The sequence below is a fragment of the Micropterus dolomieu genome, linkage group LG22 (genome assembly GCF_021292245.1).
Source record: "Micropterus dolomieu isolate WLL.071019.BEF.003 ecotype Adirondacks linkage group LG22, ASM2129224v1, whole genome shotgun sequence".
Taxonomy (NCBI): Eukaryota; Metazoa; Chordata; class Actinopteri; order Centrarchiformes; family Centrarchidae; genus Micropterus; species Micropterus dolomieu.
In genome coordinates, this window is record NC_060171.1 from 6,848,402 (window position 1) to 6,869,746 (window position 21,345).

General features: G+C 39.6%; 2 protein-coding genes across 2 annotated transcripts in view; one reads left to right on the plus strand and one right to left on the minus strand.

Annotated features, from left to right (window-relative positions):
• Positions 1 to 21,345, minus strand: part of ampd3b (adenosine monophosphate deaminase 3b) — a 282,246-nt gene that overhangs the window by 81,088 nt on the left and 179,813 nt on the right. The gene's annotated exons all lie outside the window — the stretch shown is intronic.
• smc1b (structural maintenance of chromosomes 1B) lies at positions 365 to 21,166 on the plus strand. The gene is made up of 25 exons (XM_046036260.1): positions 365 to 690; positions 1,096 to 1,284; positions 1,493 to 1,605; positions 2,512 to 2,715; positions 4,005 to 4,243; positions 6,621 to 6,879; positions 7,291 to 7,431; positions 7,985 to 8,067; positions 8,220 to 8,427; positions 8,533 to 8,718; positions 8,874 to 9,065; positions 9,950 to 10,096; positions 11,460 to 11,597; positions 12,203 to 12,319; positions 12,705 to 12,811; positions 13,397 to 13,538; positions 13,708 to 13,853; positions 15,725 to 15,878; positions 16,112 to 16,210; positions 16,336 to 16,492; positions 16,911 to 17,065; positions 18,732 to 18,883; positions 19,601 to 19,670; positions 20,282 to 20,392; positions 20,484 to 21,166. Exons 1-25 carry the CDS (start codon positions 576 to 578, stop codon positions 20,595 to 20,597), a joined length of 3,738 nt encoding a protein of 1,245 aa, XP_045892216.1. The 5' UTR covers positions 365 to 575; the 3' UTR covers positions 20,598 to 21,166.

The window sequence follows — 21,345 nt, forward strand, 5'->3', positions numbered from 1 at the left end:
AGTGTTGGACTGAAAGGGGACTGAGTAGACAAGTTACTAGAACGAATAGCCCTGGATGCGGGGAAGGGTCTATAGAGTACATGACAACTATTAAAAAAAAAAATCTATTACTCCATTTAATCATTTTTAAATTGTCATAGATGTTTTATTTAAGATTTTAAATCAGTACTGTTACTTGCTCAGACTTGACCTTTGGTTCAAAAAAGTTTTAAATAACCAACCCTCACCCTATGATCCAGATTTAAAGGACCTGGCCTTGAAATAGGCTTAGACCTGGATTTGAAAGAGATTCTGGACTTGACTTGGACAAGACTTGACTTAAACATTTGAGTTATACTAAATCTATTTAAAACTAAATACAAATTACATTTTAATATTTAGCAGTAAAACAGGAACAAAATTAGAGGAAGGGTAAAGTTAATTTAGTTGTGTGAAAAATATACAAATAAAATGTGCTGTTCATATGAGCAGAAAAACAAGTTACCGTGCTTCCCGCCTCTTAAACATCTTTTATCCTGCCTCAGTAGATGACTTTAACACGTAAATTAGCTGGTTGATTCATCAAATCTAATCAAATGAAAATGGGGTATCTGAAACAAATTGATATTGAAAACTTCAAGTCATGGCGAGGGAAGAAAGTTATTGGTCCGTTCATGCGATTTAATTGTATAATTGGCACAAATGGCTCAGGTAAGTGTTTCACTTTTTTACTGTCAACCTAACTGAGCTAATGTTATTGTTAGCTATCAATGCTACTAGCTTAGTTGAAAGATAGCTAAAGCAGAGATTTGCTCGGTTATATTTTTGCATATCACTCATTTTTAGTAGATATAAATAACTGAATATAATGTTGGAGTTAAGTAAAACCATAGAGAATCATTCTTTTTTTGTAAAAAAAAAAAATGTAAAGGGTTAACAGTTGTTAAAAATGTGAGAACGTTATAACACCGCTCCTTAAATGTAGCTAGGTTAGCTGACTGTTAGCTACATTAAACATTAAAGGCAACGGCTAAGACCCATTGCTTTGGCATTAATCAAAACTGCTGAATCAAAAGATTTATTCAGAGTGATGCTGAACATGTAAAACAACACTAGGCAAGTCCAATGTGATGGACGCCCTGAGCTTTGCCATGGGCGAGCGGGCTGCCTGTCTCCGAGTGAAGCACCTCAGGGACCTGATACACGGAGCCCACATCGGGCAGCCGGTTTTAGACACGGCCCGGGTCTCGATGCGGTACTGCGACGACGAAGACCAGGAGACCGTCTTCTGCCGGAGCATCATAGGTCGGTTTAATGACTTCAGATTTTCTGTTTTAACTCCAAACAGCGCAATTAAACTTTGCTTTTATTTCTAATTCGACTTGGAATTTGAAAAAAATATCTTAAAACAGTTGTCCATAGAAGTATCAAGTAGAAACGAGTAATGTTATAGTAGTTTTTTATTAGTTACCTTAGCTGCAGTAATAGCGAACACATTCTTGTTTTTTTTTAGGTGACTCCTCTGAGTATCGCATCAATGGTCAGCATGTCACTCTGGCCAAATACATAGAGGAGCTGGAGAAGATTGGCATTGTGACTAAGGCTCGCAACTGTCTGGTGTTCCAGGTAAACACTGCTATAAACAGTAGTGAAGAGACACACATAAAAAAACATGCTGTAATGTAGAATATTTGTGGAGATACTAAGATCAGATATATATACTGCATATCCATTGTATTGTATATTTATTTATTTATTTCTGCTGAGACAATTTTCCTGCTCTGGAGACAGGGAGCAAAATTAGCACTAAAAATGGATGGTAGATTTACTTAATTCCCCAGCCAAAAAACAATGGTAATCTATTGAGTGGCTGGTACACTTTGAGCATTCACTAGCCCTTGGCTGGTGGAAAAAAAAAAATTATTTGCACCCTTCCTGGAGACTAAATAAATGTGAAGTTCTATGACTCAATAGGTACAGTAATACAAAAAAGAACTGATTTGGGCACTAAAATATACAGTGCATTGTAGAGCGATACCAGGCATGATAGAAGACAGCACAACACATAAGATACTGTACATTGGAATAGATACATAGCATTCTTTCTGTTTGAAATCTTTTATTATTTATAAGTTTATTTTTAAGAAGCTGCAATGATTAATCGATTAGTTCCTGGTTTCTTTACTCCTCTATAAAAGTAAGCTGAATATCTTTGGGTTGTGTATAAAACAAGAAATGAGACATTTGAGGACATCATCTTGGGCTTTGGGAAACAATGATTGACATTTTTCACAATTTTCTGACATTTTATAGACCAACAACTGATCACTTATAGAACAACTGATCACTTAATCCAAAAAATATTTGATAGATTAATGATCAATGAAAATAATCATTAGTTGCAGCCCTATTCTGTAACAGAGTTATATAGGGACTTACTTTAAAAACTGCATCACACCAATGAGCCTATACAAAGGCTGTTAGTAATAATGCCTTACACACAAGTCTGTTACTTCTTATGCTCCTCACCAGGGGGCAGTGGAGTCCATAGCTTTAAAGGACCCAAAGGAGAGGACCAAGATGTTCGAGAGCATCAGTCAGTCGAGAGAGTATGCTGCAGAATATGATAAGAAGAAAGAGGCCCTGCTGAAGGCAAAAGACGACACACAGTTTCACTTCAACAAGAAGAAATCTGCTACTGTCGAGAGAAAACAGGTGTCCCAGGAAAAAATGGAGGTAAAGTAAAACAAAAAGAGAAATATAATCTTTCTTTCAGGGTTGTTTACCCCAGTTCCCAAAGTCACCACACACTTGCAGTTATTTCATCTGCCGGCTACAATCATAACCACCCATAGACAAATTAAAGGTCTGGCTGAGAGCAGGTGGCTCTTATTAATTTTTCAACCTCAAGTACACAATGCTACTACAGTACCATCAGTAATGCTGTTTCCCAAAGCAGGGTCTCTAACTTGCTTCCTGAAAACATAAAAGCAACAACAAAAAAGGCATTCACAAACATCAAAACTTCTCACTGAGTTACCAGGGATTTGATTTTTCCGGATTAATCCGGAATTCTGGATTTTTCAGCCTGAAAATCTGATGTGGGATGTGCATTACTCTGGCCCAAACTTAACTTCCGTCAGACTTCCGCAAGCAATCCATAACAAGTAAATAACCTTAGCTGCCAGTCGAAGAAAAGAAACGTTACTTGGTTACTACAAACTGAAATGTGTTAAGTTCACACTACCAGACCCGTTGAACAAAAATTTGAGACAAGAATGTTTTTCTACTGACCTGTCTGATTTACCACAGTGTTTCCCACCGATCATCAACAATAATGTTAGACGGATTTGTGCAGCGGTGTTCATGATACTAACCATTCAATACACAGATTTGTCCAGTGTGTTTTCGAGAGAGAGAGGGGGAGTGAGTGAGAGGAGGTGCTGAGCGAATATGTGCTGTGTGCAGCTCTGCAATCAAATACAAGTTTGCCCATCTTAAATAGTGAAAAAAAAACGTAAATCAGCGCTGATAATGTGGTGGGCCGCCAAAAATAAATGAATGTATGGGAAACACTGTGCTGGATATCACTCACCGTATTAGCCAGTAAACACAAACCCAGTGATAAACAAACAGAATGGAAGTTGACTTCGGGCCGAGTGCGTCACCTTTTACTAGAGGATACACTGACTGACAGGTGTAAAGGTGAATATATACTAGTTTTTTGACCATACAGAAAGGCAAAAGTTTCTACAGCCGTTTACATACTAATGTGGGTTAAAAAATATCATAGACGGTTAAGACATGACCATTGGTTTAGTTAAATTTTCTCCCTCTAATTGGGCTTTATGCTGGCATTCATTCTGGGGTGCACCCCTTGCTGTCTCGCTGTCTGTTGATGTAGGTGTAAGAGAAAACAAGAAATATATTATACACCCAGGAACAGCATCATGGACTGCCAAAGTTTCTATTGAGCTTTCTTGTCCATCGATTGACTGCCCTCCCCACACCTCCCACTTTTCCAGGCCCAGAGGTACCAAGCGCTGGTGGATGACCTTCACCAAAACCGCCTGCATCTGAGCCTGGCTGAGCTGTACTACAATGAGAAGGGCATCAATGCCCTCAGCGACACACTGAGGGAGAAACAACAGGCTGCAGCTACAAAGAACAGTAAACTGGTGAATGCGGAACAAACGGTCAAAACCTACAAGAAGGAACATGGACGCCTCACCAGAGAGCAGCAGCACATAGAGAAGGAGATCCGGTGTGTATGTGTGTGTGTGGATTTAATATTTATGGGCAGTTTAATGAAATAGGATATATAATATTTGCTTTTCATATGTGGGAATAATCTGTCAGCAGAATTACAAAATTGTATCTGTGAGAAAAAAGAATAGTATGTTAGAAAATACAATAAACTATAGTTAAGTAGGGCTGGGCAGTAAAACAATAATAATAATAACTGCAATGTAATTGTCCTCCATAACAATATAACAAATGTTCCATAAATGTTTTAGTTAATTAATTTAAATCACAAATGAATTAGCACTTAATTTTTCTATTGAGATATTTACTATGTTGAGGAAAAGAGACTGAAAAAAGACTTTACTTAATTTCACTGTTAAAAAAAGATTTCTGTCATAATTGAATGTTCTGCCTCAGACTTGTTAAGGGATCCACTGTTTGGCATCAAGTGTTTGTCATGTTCTGACTATAAAGAATAGCTTAAAACCATCTGGTTTCTTCAACTTTCATTCAGGAGCAAAAATCAGCCTTTAAATTTGAAAGAAATAGTGATTTGACGTTTATCGTGGTAATTATTGATAGTAAATTTTATGAAAATTTTTATCATGATAAACATGGCCATATCTCTCAGCCCTATAGCTAAGTTAAAGTAAAAAGATATTTAATTTGTCACTCACCAGCCCTTTTGTTTCTCTGTGTAGGGATATTTAAAAGGCAACCCTTAAGCTGCTTGCACACTGCACAGACTGCGGCCAATTAACACAAACATTCTAAAGTTGGCAGTAGTTGGTCTCAGTCTTTAGAAAGTTCAGAAATCCAACTATCAGTCCACACTGACCAGGCAGACTTTTGTTGCCTATTTTTCTTATTTAAGTCACAAGGTCGAGGCTGCAATAACATTTTGGCAAGTGGAAAAGTAGGCTACTTGTTACTGGTTATATAGGTGTAGCCTAGTGGTCGTGGCCCATTAAAAGTATTTCAGCAGGTTAAAAAGGACTGGGTGAGCTACAATTAGCCACAACTCATAACGCTCATAAATGAAATCAATTCATTTTGAGAACCTTTCAGTCGGCAAGTGCAAAACTGAAATTGGCCATTTAAATGTATTGCAATTGGTAATAAGGACTGATAAAGCTATTTTCTGTCTTTTTGGCAAGTGCAGTACTACAAACTACATATTTCATTGGATTGGTTGGCACAGAACAAGCTGAATTAATGTCATAAGGACAATGGTGGGAGTGATACTTCCTTTACTTTATTTATAGCCTATCCCAGCCATGAATCATGTTAAATAAAGACTACAGTCTGTTTTCCAAATATAAACAATATACAGTACAGTAAACAAATATTATTAAACACAAATTTCATCGGCAAGAAAGCAAGCGTTTTATTGCTTATGTTTGTTTTGTCAGGCCCGATAAACTGCAAACACTTCGACTGTGATTATTCCATTACAAGAAACATTAAAGTTTCACAAAGACATACCTTTGCTACCACGGACATAAAGCAGCTGTAGGCTAGATGTAGGTTATAGATAGGACAGCTTTAACATGCTGCCTGCTCTCCGGAAGGCAATCAGTTTTTCGGCGGATGATCACTTTTCACCCGTCGCTTCCTCCAGCGCATGTTCTGAATGTGAATTGTTCACAGACAGGTCCGTTGTCAATGAGAGAGAGAGAGAGGAGCGAGTAATGGATACCATGCTAATTGACATCAAAGAAAATCGTGGCGCTGACGTTCCGTATAGTAGTAGTATAGGCATAGTTGTCAAGGGAACACTCTCAGAATGTTGCGGTTTGTTGGAAAATGGCGCACATTGGTCCGACTTTCTACGACTAGACCCGACTGGACATGTCAAACTCTAAAGACTTCATCGAACTGACACCGACTGACACCAACGAACACCGACTGACGGCGCACACTGTTCCAACAGTCGGTGTTGGTTGGAGTCGGTCGGTGTCTGTTGGGGCAGTGTGCAAGCACCTTAAGATAATAGCATCTGTTTAGATCCCATAGAACTGGCATATAATATAAATACATAGGTGGTCTGTGCCAGCAAGCCTGCCATTAAAGCTAGGGTAGGTAAAAACTAGGTAATGTTGGAGAAACTAGCAATAGGCAATTCAATTCAGTCCAATTAACTCAGCTAGATTTTGAAAATATCCAACTGAAGCCACTCCCAGAAAACACATTTTTATGTGTGACGAGCGTGCAGGTAGGTAGGTAGGTAGGTAGGTAGGCACGTGGCCAGTTATGTCATTTGGACCATATAAAATGATTGGATGTGTGCGTATTGCAGTGCTGCCACAGATCAGAACATTTGTGCATCTGAAGTAAATTGCCTACCCTAGCTTTAACTAGAATTAATCTAGGCCTCCTCTCACTCTGTCACTCAGTGCCCAGGAGCATATCCTGTCCCAGTGTCGGTCCCAGTACATCAAAGCCAAGGTAAACACATCTCACCACATGAAGAAGGCTGAGGAGGTCCGTGGTGCTCTGAGGAAGAGTCACAAGCTGATGGATATCAAAGAGCAGGAGCTGGCAGAGGGACGGCAGGAGATCACAGAACTGGAGAAGACCTGGAGGAACTATGAGAAGCAGACGCAGGAGAGGGGAACCTCCCGGGTGAGAGACATCGAGCTGGATGAGGATCAGGTGAGTTTGTGTCAAACAACGCCACCTCCATCCCGTTCAGTCAAACCAACAGTTAGTTAACATGATGTAAGATATAACTTCTGGGAGGTTGGAGGCTATGTGTTTTGTGCAGCACATATTCTAAACATAATAAACCAACTGGACTGTATATGAGGTTCTACCATACGTTACACACTGTGTAGAGTACACTTTATAGATTTAATTTAATCCAACACAACTACACATGCTTATCTTGCAAGTGAATACATATTTAGCTTTGGCAAAATTTTACAAATTACTGACGAGCCACAGATCACACAACAATAAAAGTTGATGGCAGTCCTAATTTTGGTTCCTAATTGTCATTAAGTGCCAAAAAAGTGACATTGTCATGAAACCATTGATGTGTTTTTGTATGAATTTCTGCTACAGCTAGAGCAATACAAAGAGCTGAAGGAGCTGGCCCGAAAGCGGGGTGCTGTCCTCTGCCAGCAGGCAGAGAAACTACACTGGGAGGTGAAAGCGGACTATGAGAAGATGGTATTCGACAAGCGCAGAAAGAAGGAAGTGGAGGTACTTTCAGTGTCACCTTTTAGCTGCCACTACACATATGAAAAGCTTTTGAAAGACACATGTAGCTAATAATAATATGTCTATGTTTCAAACTACTGTATCTGTAATACACCCTTAAACCTGCAATTACTGATTTTTGTGGCTGACTTGGGAGCAGCAGAAACAATTTGTGGACACATCATTGACATATCATCTTTTAAGTTGATGTGGCAACAGTTGCTTATTTACACATTCAGCAGCTACAGAGCTGAGTCGTGTGTTTGTTTTTGGTCTCTACCAACTCCTAATGAAAATGTCTGGCTCTTCAGCAGCTAAACACTTCACTATGTTCACCAGCTAGTTGCTAACTTTGTGTCCACAGTTGGGTTTTAGAGGTTTCCCGCTGAAATCAGCTGCCTACTATAGCTGAAATAAACGCTGAGAGTAATGAGTGAATCGAAACACTCGAGTCGTGGGCTGGACGGCTAAATAGTCTGCTGATAATCATCACTACAAGCGACCTCTTTCAGGTTGTATCTCCATTAATTATACCTCTCTGGATCATCTGTTGTAGGTTGCCATCAGAAACAATCAGACTCAGCTGGAAGATTTGACCAGCAGAGCAGAGAAGCTAGAGGAGTACACCAAGACCTGCAAGTATGGCACACTTTATAGCTGTTTGTCCCTGACTATCAGGGAGCTCTTGATTGAATTGTTTATTTAGCACTGACAAATGATGTACTTATAAATCAGGGTTTAACATCACAGGAGAAAACTGAACATACTTTATTAGTTACTGTATATTTCAGGTCATCTCTCGAAGAGTACCGTCAGCAGGAGGAGAGCCTCAGTGCAGAGCTGCAGCGGGGCCGCCAGCGCTGTGAGGAGGTGAACCTGGAGCTGGGCCAGGTGCTGGAGGAGCTGGGGAATGCCCGTCTGGACAGCCAGGAGAGTAGAAACCAGCTGCAGCGCAAAGAACTGCTAGAGAGGCTCCGCAGACTCTACCCTGACACTGTGGTAAAAGACAGACAGGAATAATGAGTAATGATAACTGTAAGAATGAAGTGAGTACCCAAGTCCAGTGAGACAGGAAGGAGACTTTCTTTTTCTTCTTCGTCCCAGTATGGTCGTCTGTCTGACTTGTGTAGCCCCATCCATAAGAAGTACCAGCTGGCTGTCACCAAGGTGCTTGGCCACTTCATGAATGCCATCATAGTGGCCACGGAGAAGGTGGCCCGCGACTGCATCTTTTTCATCAAGGAGGAGCGTTCCGGACGTGAGACCTTCCTGCCCATTGACAACTTGGATGTGAGTTGAAACTAAAGCAATGGTTATGGATGGTTAAAAACAGAACACGGAAGAGAATGTGAAGTTGTCAGTGTTTTTCAGCATGTAGAATTATTTCTCTGCACACACAGATGCATATGTTGTGTAAAGGTTAACCATCACTACTGTGTGCCCAGGTGAGTCCTCTGAATGAGCGCCTGAGGGAGATACCTGGTGCCAAGATGGTGATCGATGTTGTACAGATTAACGCTGCTGCAGGTGCTGCCCAGCTGAGGAAAGTGGTGCAGTTTGTGTGTGGTAACGCCTTGGTGTGTGAGACCATCAAAGAAGCAAGGAGTTTGGCCTTTGATGGGCAGCAGCGCATTAAGGTAAACTTGGCCCTCGGCCACAGACATTGGTGTCAGGAAGTACAACAAAAGCACATTACTTTTTTAGGGCTGCTTCAGTAGTTACACCTGAATATAAATTGAAATGACAAAATTGATTACCCCAGTCACAAACAGCTTCCCAAAGCAGCAGTAGGGAATTCTTTTAAAAATACCATATTGGCTTATTAGCTGTCACGATATCATGACAGTAGAACATGAGTTAGATAAGCTGTGAAACATATCAGGTTCCTAGTGCTCCTCCTCGTGCTCCTAATACCATTTGCAAGAATTCAGGAATAGTCTCTAAGCAATTAATGACTACTTGTGAACACACAGAACGCCTGTGTAAACATGTCCCAGCTCCACACGGAGCTTTGGGCTCATATTCGATGCCATGACATGATGACACTGGCGGGGGGACAGTGGTATACCAGCTTCTCATCCCGCTGGAGAAATGAGAAAAGGGAGAGAGAGAAATGTGAATAAATGAGTAAATAGTCCTGACTAAACTCGCGCTAAGCTTAATTTATTTCACTGTATTTATTTTAACCATTTACAAACTGTTCTTTAGTTGCTTTTTTTATGTCTTATTATGACTAAGTAGATTTAAAATTGTATTATATGTAAATAGGCATTGTAAAGAGGGGAAAGTGTCTCATACAGCTTCCTAAAATGTTTTTATCATTCAGGGAAAACTCACTGATTAAAATCTTTTTGCATGTTTGGGGTAAAAATCCAAATTTTAAGGAAGAATGTCGCCTAAAAGAGGAAATACTATATATCTTGAGGGCCAAACAGACCCAACTAATATTACAACCTACAGGCTTTTATACTGACACGTTGCCCTTCACTAGCAGACATGTAATCACATGTGTTTTCTGTAGACGGTATCTCTGGATGGGACGATGTTTGCAAAGTCCGGTATGATCTCTGGAGGCTCCAGTTCCCTGCGGACCAAAGCTCGTTGCTGGGATGAGAAGGACATGATGCAGCTGATGGAACGCAAGGACCAGCTGACAGCAGAGTTGCGTGTGAGTCAACACGAAATTTCAAATAAAGTATCACTCATTTTGTGAATTTCCTGCCCTCTCTACACATTTTCATCATGATTTCGACTGGTCCATGCTTGTAAAATATCCACGTCTTCAAACCTATTACGGATTTTTCTTTTCTCACTCAGTTTTAGTTTAACTAACGTCATGCATCTCCCAACAGAGCACCGTGGTTGAATTTTTGCATTATGTAAAGCAATGAGTTGTTATCAGCTAAAGTCACCTGCTCTGCTATGCTCCGTGTGTATGCACACACATGCATAGACACACACACTGAGCTCCCACCGTGGCCCATCCAACCCCCAAAGCAGTCAACCTGGGAAACACTGCGTTGCTATAGGGCTGGACAATAAAACAATAATAATTATCGCAATATTTCTTTTTCAATAACAATATAATAAATATTCAATAAATGTTTGATTTTATTCACTTGAATCATACACTTAATTTTTTAATAAGATGTTTATTTTGTTGAGGAAAAAGGACTGAAAAAAGCTTTTACTTAATTTTACTCATGCATATTTGTTGACAAAGATTTTATCATAAATGTTTTGTATGTTCTACCTCAGATTTGTGAAGTGATCTACTGTTTGGCTTCAAGTGTTGAATATAAAGGAAGAGTTTAAACCACAATTAACCATCAGGTTTCTTCAACTTTAACTCAGGAACAAAAATCAGCCTTTAAACTCGAAAGAAATAACGATTTGATACTTATCGTGATAATTATCGATATCGAAAGATATGAAACTTTTTATCGTGATAACATTTTTGGCCATATCGTCCAGCCCTACGTTGCTATTGTCCTCTTGGGCTCCAAGAGGCTGTTTAAAGTTAATAATATTAAATTACTATTTCTTATTTCCCTGCGATGGACTGGCGACCTGTCCAGGGTGTACCCCGCCTTTCGCCCGATGTCAGCTGGGATAGGCTCCAGCCCCCCGCGACCCTGTACGCAGGATAAGCGTTTGACGATGGATGGATGGATATTTCTTATTTCAGGGGCTAGTTGGGATTTTGGAATAATGCATAATTGTTTCTAAAAATGAGATGTTCATTTTTAATAAATGCATGATGTTTCCTAAGTCAGTTGTTGTGTTAAATAATGGTGATCTCAGTTATGACCAAAATAATTGTAATTGTGATTTTTGCCATAATCGAGCAGCCCTACCACACATGTTTGTGTTTTTAACATACATTATGTCTTGTCATATATCTACTGGTTATGTATTGCAGTTGAATAAATTTGTCAATGCCAAGACAAACAATTGGGCTGAAATGATTTTTTATGATTGCATAAATTAATCACAATTAACTTTCACTCTGTGTTTTGGTCCTGTGACAGGATTTAATGAAGCTGAGGCGGAAGGAGTCAGAACTGAAACAGATCATTGCTCAGGCTCAGGGTGCTCAGACCCGCCTCAAATACTCCAAAACTGAGCTGGAAAACCTTCGCAAGAAAAACCTTCTTAAATGCCAAGCGGTAGGGCCACAGAACTTTCTCAAATATAATATCACAATTGAAACAGTTTTCTTTGACATGGCTCTACTGCAGGGGTTTTCAAAGTGTGAGAATGCAGGCCTCCCGTCAGACAAAGCTTGGGAAGATGCAGCCCCTCACCCATCTTAGTTTACTTGCTTAGTTTTGCTGTTTGACATTACGCCACAGTACATCAAACACATTAAAAAAAGTTTGGTCCTTAGGCATGTATTAGTTTATGACTCTGATAAAGTGTGAAAAACAGTTCCCCAAATCTACTGTATCTCTGAATGCTTTCTTTAACCAGATCAGGCTATTCTGTGAGATCTCCTTTCGATAACTAATGTAATATTGTTTCACTTCCATTCACTGAGCCTCCCCTGAAACAGTTTGGAGCCCCCCTGGGGAGGCCTGCCTCACACTTTGAAAACCTCTTCTCTACTGTGTTTGTTTGTGTAAATCAGAGTTCCTGTGTCACTGTCATTTGAACCCCAAAGCATATTAGATGTACATATTGTGTCATGGTGACACAGGATCGGAGACGAATTGAGAGTTCACAGTTTCTCTGTACTTACTCTGTCTTGTCATGTCTTGACGATTGTCTTCAGGATATTTCTCGTATGGAGAGTGAATTAGCAAACCTGGACTCTCAGATCCAGATGCAGCAGGAAAGTGTGGAGGCAAAGGATGCAGAGATGAGAAAGATCAGAGAGCAGATTGACCAGGTAATGTTCCAGTATGCTGGCTTTGAAGCCTGTTGTAACCCTCATGCTGAGGTTACCAATGAATTCATGTTTTCTGCTTTTGCTGGACTTCCATTACTATTAGTAATTGAACTGAGTAAAACCGGGTTAGTGCATCTTCATCATCTTTAGTGCCATATTGCATGTCATAAGGTGACGTCACTACATTTCCAGGGGTTTTGGGCCAGAACCACTGGCATACAACAGAGTGGCAGCCATGGCTAATGGGTTTAAAAGGGGCAAAAGTATTTCACTGGCATCTGCTAAAGCCGCCAGTAGACAAACTTAATTACCAAATCTTCTATTGCTCATTGTCTAATCTAGCTGATCACATGCACTTGACAGTGTAGATGTTCTGTGTATTTAGATGGAGAACTTGGTATTTTTTGACTTCTGTGCTGAGATCGGTGTGGACAGCATCAAAGAGTATGAGCAGGAGCACCTGAAACAGCAGACAGAGCTTGACAAGAAGCGGTACGACAACCACACACCAGTTTCTTTCGTGATATAAGTGATAAACATTTACTATGAATAAGAAGGAGAATAGCTTCTCAATATTTTACATTTTATGTATGTAAACGGGTTTTTTTATAATCACAGTTTGACTATTCAGCAAATGTCTCAAACAGTTACTAAAATAAAAAGAGACAAAGATTCGCTTTTGTTAAGTTGTGAAACAATCTGAGAAGTTGGAGTTATGATTCAAACTGTTAAGGTGTCCAAAGCAGTTTTTTATTTTATAAAATGTGTTGTTTTCTTTTCCTTTTATTGGGTTTCAGAGAATCTTTATATTATATGAAGTGTTTTAATATAATATAATATAATTTTTTGCTATAATGTAATTAAAACAAACATAAATTAGCAAAAATGTAAGGTTCTTACTTTGCTTCTTATATTAACAGACTTGAATTGGTCGTTTATCTTAGCTCAGGTTCAGAATATTGTAGAGTCGTGTCTAATTGCATGATTTGTGTTTGTACTACACTGGTGGTATTTGTGTGCATGTTAAGTACTCAGGCGTTTTACAACATGATAACATTTATATGTCTCTCCTTTCAGGTTGGAGTTTGAGAGTCAGTGCGCTCGCTTGAATGCACAGCTGGAGTACGAACAAAACCAACTGGAGCAGCAGAAGAAGAAGCTCCACAAAATGGAGGAAACCATCGTCAACGAGGAGAGACTCATAGTCGAGCAGAGGAAGGTAGTCATCTCAGGCATTTATTATTACCTACTCCTGAAATATTGATTTCTTCCAAATATGACTGTACAGACTGTACTGTGGCTATTTCTGGACACATCGTGGCTGATGTGAAATTAAATCTTGTAGCAGTTGCAGACTTTTTCAGCCTGATATTTCCATTCCCTCTCAGGATGAGGAGAAGTTGCTGTCAGCAGTAGAAGAGGGTCAGAACAAACAGCTGGAGCTGAAGAACCAGCTGCTGTCTAAGAAGAGCCAGGTGGCTGCTGCCAAAGCTGAGCTAGACCAGAAAACCCAGAGCCTCCAAGCAATCAACAAGTAACGCTACCACTAAAACTCCAATGCGATCGCCACTTACTGTGCTTATTATTATTGCTGCTACTGTTGTATTACAACTGTTACAGACGGCCGCCCCTGTACAAACTGCTAGAAATAATTTGTTGTAAGTTTTTCTGATCCATGGTTGTTTTCATCTGTAGCTTTTTTTATAGAATCACTAGTTAAACAGAACTCTGTTGTCAATTATGATCTGTTATAAGATTATGGGAATCTCGAGGTCACAATTAAACAGCATTTCTTGCCTTCAAGATTGTGATGCATTTCTGGTTTAAAGGTTCAGTGTGTAAGATTTAGTGGTGAGGGTTTTGAATTGCAACCATTTGTCCAGTCTACCACTGCCCCTAACCTTTCAAATAGCGTAGACACAGCACAAATGGTGTCTCTTCTGAGACAGCAGAGAGTGGCCAGTCACGAAATGAGGTTTGTTTGGGTAGATATATTAAGAAATTTTATTTACTTAATTATTCAGTAAAACCATATCTTATTGTGACTTGGCCACTGACAGATAACATGGAAAATGTAAGCCAAGACTGTGTCACTGTTTCTGCACCACAGTCCATCATAAACCACACATTAGATAAAGTTTATACTAGGGCTGTCGCGATAACCGCAACATTAAAATACTGCGCTATTGGTCAAGCCTACCGCGGAGGATGGCAAGGACCGCAACAACTGCAATTTTCATACTTCAGGGCGTGTTAAATTAATAAATACTAGTACTTCAAAAGTTCCACAACCGTAACAAGCTCTAACGGTTCAAGGATGGATCGCCATGGGATGCCAGATTATGGTGCTTTGATAGCGGCAAAAAATATAAATAAATACTTCGATAGTAGTGCTGAAATAGATCTCAGTCATGACAGCAACAGTTACTCACATAATCACTTCCTCTTTAGTGGTTTTTCCTACAAAATAAAAGTGCGAGAAGCTTGTTTACTGCAATGCTGTATTTGGAGTAGAACTGAGCTTTTATTTTGAAAGATTCTGAACGACATTAAAAGAGTCTGTAGCCTGCCTGACACACCTCTAAAAGAGCCGTCAGGAAACGTGATTCCCCTCAATGTCCCCTGCCTGGAGATACTGGGGAATTGCAAAAACGTTGATGGATGCGGATCAAACACCGAAACACAAACAATGCAGCACATGCTGTGATCTGAGGAACATTCGCTGTAGAATCTGTTTGTTGAAGAGAGAAAAAAAAATGTTGTCCAGGGCTAGGATCAAACACTCAACCCTTGGGTTAGGAGTCCTGCACCTTATTGACTGAGATAACCAACATGTTGATAGAAGTCAATATTATGGCTTATATTCTCATCCACCATCTAATGGTTGAAAATATTGCCCCGATGCAATACTTTTTTTGCCGATCCCTGCTGTAGATTATTACTAATTCTTCTTCTTCTAATGTACCTATTCAACATAGTGATGAGTGTCTACACTGCCTGATTTCTACCAGAAGTAGAACAAGAAAAACGTAGTGACGAAACGCGCTCTGTAGCGCTGTTTGTCCTTTTTCAGCTGCTGTAGAAACATGGCGACGTCCATGGAAGGGGGGACCCGCGGTTATGTAGATAAAATTGGCTCATTCTAAGATACTAAAAACATAATGGTTTATTATGTAAAGTATTTACACACCACTGAAAGCATAGTTATGGATCTTATATTGTATTTCTGTCGATAGATCCTCAGAAATATTACACACTTAACCTTTAAACAGGATAGTGGAGTGTTTTTTTCTGGTATCCTAAGAACTAACAAATCATCAAAATATTTAGTTTTCTAAGGATGATACAAATCCAACAAGAAGAACAAATGCCAAATTTTGTATTGGCACTTTCTCTTTCTGTCAGAGAGTTGATGAAGCTTCAGCGGGAAGTGATGTCTGCAGAGACGGCCTTGGAGCAGAAACGTATGGCCAGACACAACTTACTGCTGGCCTGCAAGATCCACAGTCTGCCCATCACTCTGCTGTCAGGGAACCTGAGTGAAATCAGTGAGGTGCAGGTAGGACAGAGAGAAGTCTCTTTTCACAGTTGGCTGTTCTTTGTCTCTTCTGAATTACCATTTCAACAGCAGTCCTGCACAATATTGGAAAAGTACTGGATATTAATTTGCGCTTAAATTATCATATTTTGAAAAAAAGAATGTAATAAAATATGCTCTAAAAGAAGAATAAAAGAAGTAACGAAACAACTTGAAGCACTTGTGGTGTCGTCTGATTCTTCCCGTTTGTGCAGCTGGACACAGAATCTGAAAGCACTTCAGCCACCATGGACATCTACGAGAGAGAGGCACAACTTGTCATCGACTACTCTAGCCTGGATGCAGATATACGGGTGAGACATCAAGCCTCATCATTGTCCTCATTTTCACTTAGTGATGATGTTTATTCATATGACCATAAATATATCACAAAACATTTGTACAGTTCAACATTCATTTTAATTGTGTGGTTGTACAGAGTCTGCAGGCAGAGGAGGAGGTGGAGGCCTCCTTAGAGAGGCTGAAGGAGTCAGTGTCCTCTGTGGAGGGAGTGTTGCGTCGCACCACTGCCCCCAATCTGAAAGCTCTGGAGAAGATGAGGGAGGTGAAGGACAAGTTACAGGGAGTGACAGAAGGTATTTTGTAGTTCAATGTATCTTATCAAGTTTCTTATTTCAAAATGAATGTTGTGCCAATCAAAATCACTTAGTTTATGTATTTAACATTTGATTTACAAGATTTCTGTACATTTTCTATAAGTAATTAGTGTGTAAGAGTTGTGGTTAACTTCTTCCTCAGTGGTCAGCTGTTGAAATTTACATTATGCTGACGCTTTTATCCAAAGTAACTTGCTATTATTATGTATATCATAGGGGTTAAGTGTCCAAAGGCGTGTGTCTTATCCACTGTGTCATCGCCACCCCCATTCTTCAGTGTTTTATTCCCACATAGGATTTCTACCTGTAGTTAAATGTTGTAATAATACAGAGTTCTAATATGATAACTAAAGTACCTGGACTGCTCATTCAACTTTGCTTCCTGTCCCTTGCTCAGCTTTTGATGCCAGCACCAGAGCAGCCAGAAAATGCAGTCAAGAGTTCGAGCAAGTCAAAGCCCAGCGCTACCACCTCTTCAGCCAGTGCTTCGAACATGTGTCTGTCATAATCGATCAGATCTATAAAAGAATGTGCAGGAACAGCAGCGCACAGGTGAAGCAACAACGGCTCAGCCACAGAAACACACTCACAAGTTTCATTTGAGTGTTTTTTTTCTTCCCTCCACCACAGTTTAAAGTAGGTCTGGGCAACAATTAAAATTTTTAATCACATAGTTAGCAAAATTAAATAATGAATTCTAAAGTAGTGTATTGTGCACTTTTAATTTAAATGTACCGCTATATACCCCAAAGTGCAATAACATGTGGTTTGCAAACACTTTAAGCAAATAAGGTGCTTTGTACCAGCTGTATTCCCTTTACACAGTAGCAATAAAATAATTCTTGTAAATCTCAGCTTAAACATTAATGTAATAAAATCAAATATAAAACCAAAGCTGTTTTCCACTGCCAAGGAATTACCTTTTATAGTTTGTTAAAACAAGTTAAGAGTCCAGAGCCACGATTATAACATCATAACAGGCACCTTCTGAGCAACAGGTTAACACATAAATCTGTTTTCTTGTTTTTTTTTCTGAACAGGTGTTAGCAGCAAAATTTTTCTTTTATCAGAGAGCAGCATAAACATGTTCGGTAGCAAGTGTCCCTGTTAGAGGGAGGTGAAGGGTGGCGGTTGTGCTCGCCTCTTGAACTTTTTGTACGCGACACAGAGTACAAATCATTGGAAGAGAGACTGATCCTTGCTGTTTGTGAGTTTCCAGAATCTCTTACTGTTTACTAAATAGGACATCAACAGGAGGGAATTCGCATGGCAGAGCATCCCCGCAAAACTAGATGAAGGCCTATCAGGTAAAGTTATGTAGCCTACAAAGTTAAGTTAAATAGGCTACAGCTGTGAAGCGCACAGAAGCCGTTGCCATGGTTACTATCCACAGAGCATCCGCCGTTTACTTGCGGAGCGCTGCATCTGATCACGCATGCAGTGTGTAGCTATCCACTTCGCTATGGCATTTGATCGCTTGTCTTGCTTTTGTTTATCTACTTCTCCCACACGCTGCTTCTAACGTAGTCAGCCAAAGCCTCCGTCCGCTGCTTGTTTGGGTGGCTGATTTGCAGGCTAATAACATCCCATTCCCTCCTGTGACCCATGGTTTGACTGTATGTGTATTCAGAGCCAGTGACGGACTTTCACAATAATAATAATAAAAACTGCGTTAACGTGCAAGAAAATATTTGTTGGCGTTAATTAATTATTACGCCCAGCCCTATTTAGAAGTAATGGAAGCTTTACTTGACAGACTTTATTTGGTTTGTGTGAACTTCAAGGGTTATCTACTCTACGATGAACTATTTAAAGTTGGTGTAAATATGTACAATTAACTAACACTAACACATGTAGTAATGATCTGGATGGCAGTTCTTAAGATGGGCAATTACATTTGTAGTGTTGAAGGCATGCGATTTGGCTCCTCCTTGCATGACCAACACTCAGCAATCATTACAAATAGCAACTTTGCCATTCGTTTCAGAACACACCACGGACGTGCGTCCTCTTGTCCACCTGTGCTATCGGCAGATTTAAGAACGATTCTGAAATTTAAATTTTAAAGCCTTTAGTTAACTGATACCGATGAAGTGCAGATGTTATCGTGCATTACTACACACTGTGGTTCCCCCATGAAGGTCACTAATGCCACCTTTGCATTAAACGACAAGATCTAGTAGATGAAATTAAAATAAATATGCTGTATGTGCTCCAGGCCATTCTGAGTGCAGAGAATCCAGACGAGCCCTACCTCGGCGGCATCAACTACAACTGCGTGGCGCCGGGAAAACGCTTCATGTCCATGGACAATCTGTCTGGTGGAGAGAAGGCCATCGCTGCCTTGGCTCTGGTGTTTGCCATCCACAGGTATCACTAGGTTCACAATCAAACCCTATAGATTACATTTGATGTATCAGATAGATCAGAAGAGAGGAAACTGGAAAATAAAATATAAAATAACATAAACGAATCACTCAAGATAATTAAAATTGCACATGTATATGATAGCACCAGATAACGGGCAGAAGAAACGCATGATGATGAGCACTGATTAATGAAAGATTTGACACAACATCATCCTGTTTCCCCAAATCATTTAACAAAGTCAGTGTTTGCTGGACAGTTAAAATAATTACCCCACACAGCTATGAAAACAAAACCCCAAAACAAAAAGGAATTGCAGTCATAGCACATCTGTTGACATACAGTTTCTTTATGGGGTAAAAAAAATAGTTGGCTGGGGGTCCTTATCTTATAATAACTGAGAAAAATCACGAATGGACTAATAAAGTAAAGGCTATGTAATTTGGAGAGCCTATTGATCGTCTCGTCTTTGACATCATCAGCTTTACATGAAGAACTCTCATCTAAAGAGACACTTGACTCACATCCTTCACCCCTGCTCAATACTTACTTGTCTACTTATTTTGACTGATACTTCTTTCCTTCAGAAACACTAGTCGTACATTATCTAATACTTACAGCCTTTCTTTTAATGGAGCTGTAGCTGTAACATTTGACCCACTGCTGGTTAATTGCGTCTGTGCTGTATGGTACACTGGTGTTTGTTGTCATTTCTCTCAGCTTCCGCCCTGCTCCCTTCTTCATCTTGGACGAGGTGGATGCCGCCTTGGACAACACTAACATTGGCAAGGTAAGATTCCAGCAGCATGCAGGTTTTACACTTAATATTTACATTAGTACTAAAACAGTTAGTTTAGGTAGTCAGCAGAAAATGATTCACCAACAAGTTAATTATCAAAAATGCAGATGTGCTTTGAGTTCATGCTCTCCAATGTGAGGTTTTGCTGCTTTGTCTGCTTTATATCTTTGAGTTTTGTAATGTTTGTTGGACATAGCAAAACATTTCAAGGCATCGCCTTGAGTAAAGGGAAATTGTGTCTGTAATTTTTCTAAAAATTAACAGATCACAGATTAACTGATAATGAAGATCACAGTTAGTTGCAGCCCTTATCTATTAAATGGTGCACCATCTACTTTGGCACGGTTATATCTTGCTGGATTTCCAGTAACATAGTGTGTGATTAAAACGACGCCTCAGTACCTGCATACAGAAGAATGCAAAGACTCTTTTTATGAGATAAGATCAACTGTATTTAGCTTGCGGTGAATTTTGTGTGGACACAGCACTAACAACATAAAAAAAACAACTAGTGTAATTATTCTGTTTTGTGCACTATTGTCCGTTTATCTCATTTTTATGGATTATATTTGTGCATGCGTGCGTGTTTGGTTTGTATCCAGGTGACCAGTTTCATCAGAGAGGAGTCCAGGGAGAACATGCAGATCATCGTCATCTCCCTGAAGGAGGAGTTTTTCTCTAAGGCCGACGCTTTGCTGGGAGTCTACTCAGATGTAACAAACTTTCATAACATGTCATTAGAAGAGCTCTTAATTTCTATGATCTCGTCACATTGCAGTCACTAAAGTATTCTGTTCTTCACAGTTTGATGAATGCATGTTCAGCCGCATTCTGACCCTGGACCTTCGACCCTACCCTCTGGTTGATGAGGACAATGGAAAACAGGCGGACAAGGAGAAGACTCATGGACTCATGTAGCCTGGTATCGCCTGCATGAAGCCTTTGCATCTGTGTCTCATGCATTTTTGTTCATCGTCCATATCAGTGTTTTCATCTTTTGACCAGGCATACAGGCAATGTAGTTGTTTTAAACACCGAATGATTCTTAGCTTTGTTCAAGTTTAAGCTGTTTTACTAAAAAGGTATTTACTAAAAAAGGTTTTTGTAATTCATGAGAGTAGGTCAACTTTCCTCGTGTTAGCATTTGACTGGATCAGTGAGACAGTTCAGGAACTGGGTCTGTGTTTAGATCTACTTACATTTGAAAATTCTTGCAAATTTGCAAGACCCACAAAGACAGTATTATACACAATGACGCTACTCCTACGAAATACGACAATCAGTTGGTTAGATGCAATATACAACAGCATTAAAAGAGACATTTCACTTTTTTAAATGTTGTTTCATGTTCCATAGTGATAAATGTTGGTATATTACTCTTATTGTTTATTCTTATTATTCTACTAGTAAGTGTTTTATATGTTTTGTATTCCAGTTGTGCTTTTAAGCGTGACATTTGTCCTGTTCATTAAATCTGCAGAGTTAAAGTTGTGTCTCCATATCTGTCTTAATATGTGGACTGAATTGGCCACACAGGGACACAATTACACTTGAAGATGAACGTTTTACCCATTTTAAGCTCATACATTCATATTTCGAGAGCCCATGATAATACTATTACTAGTAGTATTAATATTATTATTAACAATAAAAGACAACAATAACT

Coding starts and splice junctions, on each gene's coding strand:
- smc1b (XM_046036260.1), top strand. CDS start 576: ATGAAAATGGGGTATCTGAAACAAATTGATATTGAAAACTTCAAGTCA. Junction 1,285..1,492: donor CTTCTGCCGGAGCATCATAG/GTCGGTTTAATG, acceptor GTTTTTTTTTAG/GTGACTCCTCTGAGTATCGC. Junction 9,066..9,949: donor ATGGGCAGCAGCGCATTAAG/GTAAACTTGGCC, acceptor TGTTTTCTGTAG/ACGGTATCTCTGGATGGGAC.